Source organism: Aulostomus chinensis, chromosome 16, assembly GCF_037954235.1.
Source record: "Aulostomus chinensis isolate RoL2024-O1b breed Wild chromosome 16, RoL_Achi_v1.0, whole genome shotgun sequence".
In the NCBI taxonomy this organism is placed as follows: Eukaryota; Metazoa; Chordata; class Actinopteri; order Syngnathiformes; family Aulostomidae; genus Aulostomus; species Aulostomus chinensis.
Genome location: NC_141335.1, coordinates 13,326,192 through 13,334,264, shown reverse-complemented (window position 1 = coordinate 13,334,264; position 8,073 = coordinate 13,326,192). Strand labels below are relative to the sequence as shown.

Genomic DNA, 8,073 nt, shown 5'->3' with positions numbered 1-8,073 from the left:
TAAACCAGCAAAAGCTCTGTCGACTTTTAGCTGAAGGGAAAAAGGATTTCACTAAATAAGCCCTGTCAGGATGTGTGTGTGTGTGTGTGTGTGTGTGTGTGTGTTTGTGTGTGTGTGTGTGTGTGTGTGTGTGTGTGTGTGTGTGTGTGTGCAGGTGAACTGAACCAGCACTGATGTGTTGAATCTGGCTGACATTTCAGATCAAAATGAAAAGGCATTTCTGTGGAGAACAGTTGTGTCAGTTTTTGAGGGAGAATACAAAGTGCTAGGCTTCAGTGGTTGCCATAGAAACTTTGGGTTTTGATGTTGGAGTGACACCTGTAACTGTGTCAGAGGCGGAGAGTAAATTCGCTCAAGTGGTGCACTTCAAAGTACTCTGAGGTAATGGCTCTTCACATGAATATGGCTAAAGCCTCATCAAGCTTTAATGTGATGAAATTTCAGAAGTAAATATTTACTTTTCTCTTTTCTGCAAAGGCGATAGTACTCACATTTATGAAGTTCTGTTGCAAATTGAATGACTTTGCGTGCAAAATTTAAGTTTATATCCAGTTATTTACCCCCAAAAATGTCTCTGATTTTCACTTTCCTTGCAGATTTTGCAGAAAAGCATGTTTCATATTGATGGATATTTGAATTAGCACATAGTGGTGTGTGTGTGTGTGTGTGTGTGTGTGTGTGTGTGTGTGTGTGTGTGTGTGTACGCGCACGCGCTTGTAATGATTAGTCCAGCCCTTCCACATTCGTGCCATTTTAAAGTCTGAATATGTTCCAGGTAAACACACAGTCAGCAATGTTCATAATCAAGTCATATCCTCTCTGAGGTTATTGGCGTAATATTTCTTTCTCTGTTTTATGTTTCAGGGCCTGTGCTTTCCAAAATCATCATGATTGCTGGAACACTTTAGCTGCTGATTTCCAGCATGTTTGCATCAACCCTACTTAGCACCATGTAAAAATGTTTTGTGGCATTCTGCTCGAAAAGCAGAGGCTTTCATTCACTAAATCCTTCTTATTAGTTTTGTGTGAAAATGAACAAATACCTTTGAACAAAACTTGTAAGAGCCGGGTCAGTGTGTTGAGTGTGTCGAGATTTATTAGGCTTTTCTCTTCTCCTCAAAAGCACACGCGCACACAGCCGTGCTCTGTTGGTTCCTGCGTCTTCTGCTGCGTCTCATACCACAAGAAGTGAGAACCAAAGACAGAAAAAAGGACCGACCGAATCAGGCATTGAAGGAGATCCTTTAAAAATTGAAGCCCTTTTTTCCATTGAGGACATCAAAAAGAATGACATTCTGGGACATATTTCTGGGTTTATAACATCTTATGCAGGACCACGTATTAGTAGTAATTAGTTGGTGATCTATCAATATTTAACAAACTGAAAAAGATCATCCCAACTTTAAAAATCTGAAAAGTTGGATACAGTTACATACGTCAATCTGAAGGGATCCATCAGACATGAAAGTCAGATTCATGCTAACTAAAACTTAACAAGACAATATATTAAGGCAGATGTGTCCCTCTTCTCTCTTTTCATTGTTGGCATGTTTGGTCCGTCAGCATTTATAAAGAGGCCACGCAGAACTTTTTGATGAGGAAACGCATCCAAATTTGTTCTTTTCAGCCTCCTCCCGCTAAAGTGACTATAACAATGGACCTGAGATAGTGATGCATCCATGTGGGATCAGAGTTCATTTATCTATTGGTTTCATGATACATTGTTTAGACGGACACCTTGGACAGGACTCACTTAAAGCTCCTGAGGAACGATATACAACAGGATCCAAAAAAAAAACAACAAAATCTGGTAGCGAGGCAGAGGTAAATGCAAATGTTTAGCAAAAAAAGAAGTTCTCAACAGGTTCCAGAGGAAGGATTGAGAGCTTAGCAAAAACTACATGCCAATCTGGTGGAGGGTCACAAGAAGTAAAGCGGCTGATTGACTTGATTGCCCCGGATTGTTTGCAGGTGGGCGGCACGGTGGTGCAGTGGTCAGCACTGTGGCCTCACAGCAAGAAGGTTAGGGGTTCGAGCCCTGGCTCTGTGTGGAGTCTCCATGTTCTCCCTGTTCCTGTGTGGGTTCTCTCTGGTACTCCAGCTTCCTCCCACAGTCCAAAGACATGCAATTAGAGATGAGGCTGACTGATACTCTAAATGACTGTGAATGTGAATGGTTGTTTGTCTCTATGTATTGGCCCTGTGATGGACTGGTGACCTGTCCAGGGTGAACTCCGCCTCACGCTCGTAGCTGCTAGGATAGGCTCCAGCACCCCCCCACCCCCTCCGCAACCCTTAATGGGAATAAGTGAAAGAAAAGGGATGGATGGATGTTTGCAGGTGATCATTCTGGGGGGGGTGTTTTGCTGTGAGTGGGTGTGTCTTTCCAGACTCACAGCAAAACACACAGGCCAAGCTATCACTTTCATGTTAGCCTTCTGCAAGTGAAAAAAAAACAAACTCAGATATCATGATCCATAAAGTACTAGTGGAGGAGCTGTTGTTGTTATTGTTTGTATTGGGCTGTTCAGTACCTGCAGCAGGTGAACCGGCCGTTCAATGATTTGGTCAATTACCAATCACATGATGCTTAAATGTCAACAGCAATCTTAGTCAGCTGAGAATGATTAACTCAGCATAAACTAATGCTTGGCTAGCCTCTGTTGTTCTTTGGTAGTTCATTTCTCACAGTGTGTTTCCAACATCGTGGTTCCATGTTGGTAACATGAAAATTCCAAAATAGATCAGCATCACTCAGTTCTCATCACTCAGATATTAATATTAAAATATGCAGGGAATGTGTCACAGCTCCAGTGCAGGGTTGGCCCCTGGGATGAAAGTAGGTACACATACACATAATGACGTAAACACCGCATTGATGAACATGCTCTGCACATCTGGAGCAAGATAGAACTGAGTTGATGTTGATGTTATGAGACTGGACCGATACGAGAAAGCACAGCAATGACAGAAATGTGCTTGAAGGGCTGACTCTGATTCCCACTCCCATGTGAGAGGTGGGTTCAAATCCTGAACGAGCCCCTCATTTTTTAGGCAGCAGGTTTCAGACCAATGAAAACGCAAAACAGCAAAGGAAATGCTACAGACGCAGAAACTCCGATGTAGGACGGAATGGTGTGAGGGGAAGTGAGCCTTTCCAGCACTAAGATGGGCAGGTTTTCAGCTGCCGCCACTTCCCTGATGGCCTCCAGCTCCACCCAGCCGGGGACCTGCCACTCCAGGAAACAAACCACACTCTTTCCATACACTTTTTATGAACAACTTTTGCATTTTCAACCTCAAGCCTGCATCATTCAGTTACAATCTTCAACCTTCACGAGAACACTGGAGCATGAAACTACCCTTTAACGGCAGTGTGAGGGGTCGCACTGAACTCCCACTCAGCGTACACCAGTGGGATGAGGTTTATGAATCAGAAAATAAGAAGCAGCGACAGCAGCACCACCTGCATCCAGTCAAGGTGACACTAGCTAGTCATAAAATGGTTAATCATCGATTTGCTATTGGTCACATGACCTGTCACCACTCTGCTGGGGGTCTAATCTTCCGCCAAATCAACCTTCCAACAAAGCTGAGATAGTTTGATGATCTGTAAAAGCACCATCAGGTCATGTGATGTCATTCTTACTTTCCCATCATGCCCCTGCCCTCCAAGAGACATCCAGACTGAGACATGATCAGACACAAATTTGTAAAGCAAAAGATGTGATGTCTCTCACTTTTGTTAAAAGAACTCTGACAACAGGAGAATTACACAGGTGGTCATTCTCCCTGTTACCATGACAACACATGGCAGCGCAAGTTGTAAGGGTAAAGGTTGTTGTAATTCCGGGCTCCTGTAGAAATCTGATGATTTATATTTGCCGTGAAAAATGACAAGTGATTTTCAAAATAATTTTGTTACATGACCGACTGATTAACAAAATAATGATTTCCATTGTTCTTATGAACTGTTCGGTAGTTAAATTTATTGCAAAACTTGGTGTTAAAGTCTTCATCTGAAAGGTACTACAACTGTTTTTGTCAAATGCAGATGAAGCACCGTTTACTTCACACTTGTCTGACAGTTTTAGGGAAGTATGTACTTCCCTCTGAGAAGTAGGTGAACTAAGTAAATAGAGTAAAAGTGCAGTAAAATGATGTGTATTAAGAAAACATTTTCTTTTCCTATATGTACTTTAATACTTAAGCTTTTCAGACTTAACAAACCAATAAGAAATCAGGTCGATGTAGAAAACTCTATGCGGATTTCTTTTAAAAGCAACAGTGACATCTTGATTTGACGCAAATGGATTAGTAATAATAAAAGAATGACATCATAGAAAAAAATGAAGTATTTATTTGAACACTTTTTCCTGATAATACTTCAGTTACATGTTTTATGCAGTATGTGGGATTGATACTTTTACGGAGAGCTATAAATACTTTGTGTTTGTACATTTTTTTTGTTGACATGAAACAGTCTATTTTTTTTAAGCCTGAGAAATGAAAAGGAACATAAAATGTGTAGATTATGAAGAAGACAGCGTGTATTTATTACTTTAACGCTCCTCCTGTTACTTTATTTGGCAGTTTGTTTTTTTTTCATTTTTGTTTGTTATAACATTTTGTTTTTTTCATTTCTTTTTGTAAAAAAAGGTATTCTGCAAAATTTGGATGATGTATGTTGAGTGTACATTACTGTACATATTTTGTATTATCAAAAAAAAAAATTTATTCCAGTTGACTTCAACACAAAACCGGCTTTCTGCTGCACTTTTCACAAATGAGGCCCTATAAATCATCGCATTATAGTGTAAACCTAATATATGTATTGTGATTAAGTTCAATAAAATAATGATGGAAAAGAAAGCACGCGTGCATGCGCGCGGCACACTCACACACTCGTTTTCCTGATGATTCATTAGAAGTACAAATGTTCACATTTATGATTGACATATTACATACATATTTTGGAACTACAAACCACTGGAAATACATTTCATTAACAGTATGTATGTTAATTATTCAATTGCACCATTTCGTTCAAATCCGGGAACATGTTGATCTCCCTGATACGAGAACACACACACACACACACACACACACACACACACACACACACACACACACAATGTTTTTACTATTAAAAGAACAGAATCGTCTCGTGGTTGGTGGTAAAACGCGCGTTTCCCACCACCGGTGCCGCGAGTCCATATGACTGTATTATAAACAGTAAAAAAAACACTGCGTCGGATCATTTAATAGCAAAAACAGTCACATCCACAGTGAGAACCACATGGAATGGCAAGAACATCAGCGCCCTCCCTCATGATGGCCGTTCCTCCAACAGGTGACATCACGCCAAGCCTTTGCATGGCGATGTGGGAAAAATATTAACACTGTCAAATGTGTCCGTCTGGTACAAAACAATTTCTTAAAACCATGTCAGAATTCCAACCCCCCCCCCCCCCAAACAGAAGGACCTCTTCGGACCTCTCTGCCTACTGCTTCTGCTTCTTCTTTGCTGGTTTAATAGGGCTGAGCTCCTCCTCCTCTTCCTCCTCCTCCTCCTCCCCCGAAAGGTCAGAATCATCAACCTCGGATGCTGAATGAGGTCAGAGGTCACAGTTAAATCATCTGAGCCTCATTCCAGACTCCTGAGTCACCACACGCATCAGGAAAGAAGTTCAATACTAGAAGTTCTATGTACTGTTCAACTTGGAATTGAAATTCACAGGAAAATTAACACTTTTCATGACATTGGATGGATCGTTCCTTAACAGTTTTGGTGAGAAACATTACGAGATGAAGCTCTGATACCTATTAGGTGTAACCCGCTCACAGTCACCGGTCCTGAACCTGCCTTGAGCCGGATGGTCACTGGAGCCTTCAGCTCAAACTCCCCCAAACTCACCTGAGGAAACAAAGTGGAGATGTATCAAACTTTAGGCATCCGGTATCAAAATCAATGGTAGCATGATTCTTTCTGCTGGAGTGAAGTCTTAATAACATGAATGTGCCAGTTGAGGAATCAGGAACCATTTGTGGGACAGATTCACTTCACTAGCTACATATTTCCATTAACTGGCACCTGTCAATCATTTACTCACAGAGGTGCTCACTGGGAAAGACCAATGCCATTTTGTCTGTCCTTAAAAGCAAAGCCTGGAAATCCTGAGACCCTCCCACATCATTACACCAAGGTTTCTGGATCCTCCATGAATGGTAACGATATTACACAGTGAAACATGGGTGGTACTTGTTTGTCTTCTGACCTCTTAAGCCCCTCACACTGCACCAAAAACGCAGGTCAACGCGGATTTTTGGGCACTCTGAAAGGGTCCACTCGGCATTTCGACCCGGGTCTTCTGGAAGATTGAATGCGCCCTAATGCCGAGCAAACGTGGGTCCAAAAACCTGTGTTGACACGCGTTTTTCAGTGTGAAAAGGGTATTAGTCTGCTCTTGACCATGTCAGGTTAGCAGCAAATGTTACCACGGTAACACAGCCGAACACTCTTTGTAGTAGGGCCGAAAGATTTATCAAAATCTATTGCACATTGGCTCATTTCTAAAATCAATTCTAAGATTGCAGGAATTTACAACATTTGTTAAAGGCTGACTGTGTGTCAAAATACCATTTTCAATCTAATGTTTTGGTACTGCTGGCATGGACATAAAATTAAAGAAAACATCTGTTTTCACAATAATAGCCAAAATAACACCAATCAGATCTTTTTCTAGATCTTCTAGCACTAACAAAGTAGGGCTGGATGATTATTATCGTACCCAGAGGTATTATTGGTCGCTAGCTGTTATTTTTTTGTCGGCTCCCTCCTTCCAACCTGTTCACCTACCAGTCTGTCTGTCATTCTCTCCCCCATTCTCTCACTCTTTCCCTCTCTATATCGGTCTTCCTCCATTATCTGTTTTTGTCCCCCCCCCCCCACGGGTCAAAGCAGACAGCCATTCCTCTTGAGGTTACCCGTTTGAATCTAATTTTTTTGTGTTTATGCTACTCCTCACTCAACTACTGAGTAGTAGTACATGGTATATTTACCATGGGCAGGCAGCTGATGTTGAGGTTGGCGATGGGCACTGAGATGGTCTTTCCCTGGTGATTCATGGCTGTGACCTCCACCACGTTACTCTCCTCCTTGGCTCCTTCTCCCAGACAGACCTGCAACCACAACAGCTCAGTTAGACACTGCAGGACAGGTGGGGGGGAATTTTTATTATGTAACACGCCTGGACACCAGACTATGACAAGCTTGGTCAAGGACATACATACTTGCAACCATATATTGCAAACGTGAGAATACCGTTCTGAGCTCCAGGAAGTGTTCCAAGTCCTCCTCCTCGTCTCCTTGGAAAGTGTAGAACGGAACTTTAGAGGACAGCTCGCAGCCTGGGACGGACAGACAGACAGACAGGGTTATAGGATAGTTGTAGTACATATCAAGTTGGTCGAGGCTGGCGCGTCGAACACGATTCTAACTGCCGGAGGTTCCCGGGTAGAGACCCACGTGTGCGCCAACGGAGCTGAAATAACTACCGATCTAAAACCGGTTCTTACTGAACAGGAAGCTCTCCAGCTTGGACTGTCCCGCGAGGCCCATGTCCGACGACTCCTCGTCTAACAGAGACATGCTGACCGAGTGATTAGTGACTGTTTCAACACTTTTCAGATGATAAATTAACCCTCCACCGAAAATAACGTCGCCAAGTAGACGCGTATGTTATACGTCATCACCACGCGCCCGCTGCCACCCCCCTTCTACAACACTAAATACAATATCCATGTGTATGCATCTTATATCTGATCCAGCGGCAACAAATTTGATCTGGAGTATCTTCGACATGACAAGGAAGCGATTGGGGGAAAAGCTATGAAATTTTCTTAAAATCTTCAAATGAAATATAAGACGCAGAAAAACTGATTTTTTGGGGGGTGGGGGTATCTTGTGTCGGGATCAATCTATTACATGCCAATACTGTCGCAAAAAATAAATAATTTTGCATTGAAATATTTGCAATAATAAAGAAAAATCAGTAAAAAGAAATACATCTT

General features: G+C 42.1%; 1 protein-coding gene across 1 annotated transcript; it reads right to left on the bottom strand.

Annotated features, from left to right (window-relative positions):
- Nucleotides 1-4,340: 4,340 nt before the first annotated feature.
- npm3 (nucleophosmin/nucleoplasmin, 3) lies at nt 4,341-7,762 on the bottom strand. Its single transcript, XM_086180350.1, has 5 exons — nt 7,579-7,762; nt 7,325-7,410; nt 7,063-7,182; nt 5,824-5,917; nt 4,341-5,608 (listed from the first exon to the last, which is right to left on the bottom strand). Exons 1-5 carry the CDS (start codon nt 7,649-7,651, stop codon nt 5,505-5,507), a joined length of 477 nt encoding a protein of 158 aa, XP_086036476.1. The 5' UTR covers nt 7,652-7,762; the 3' UTR covers nt 4,341-5,504.
- Nucleotides 7,763-8,073: the final 311 nt, after the last annotated feature.

What these genes read in the sequence shown, in the direction of transcription:
- npm3 (XM_086180350.1), bottom strand. Translation starts at nt 7,651, where the DNA reads ATGTCTCTGTTAGACGAGGAGTCGTCGGACATGGGCCTCGCGGGACAG. An exon ending in GCTGGAGAGCTTCCTGTTCA is followed by an intron (nt 7,411 to 7,578) that starts GTAAGAACCGGT and finishes TGTCCGTCCCAG; the next exon opens with GCTGCGAGCTGTCCTCTAAA. An exon ending in GAGCGGGTTACACCTAATAG is followed by an intron (nt 5,609 to 5,823) that starts GTATCAGAGCTT and finishes GACCTCATTCAG; the next exon opens with CATCCGAGGTTGATGATTCT.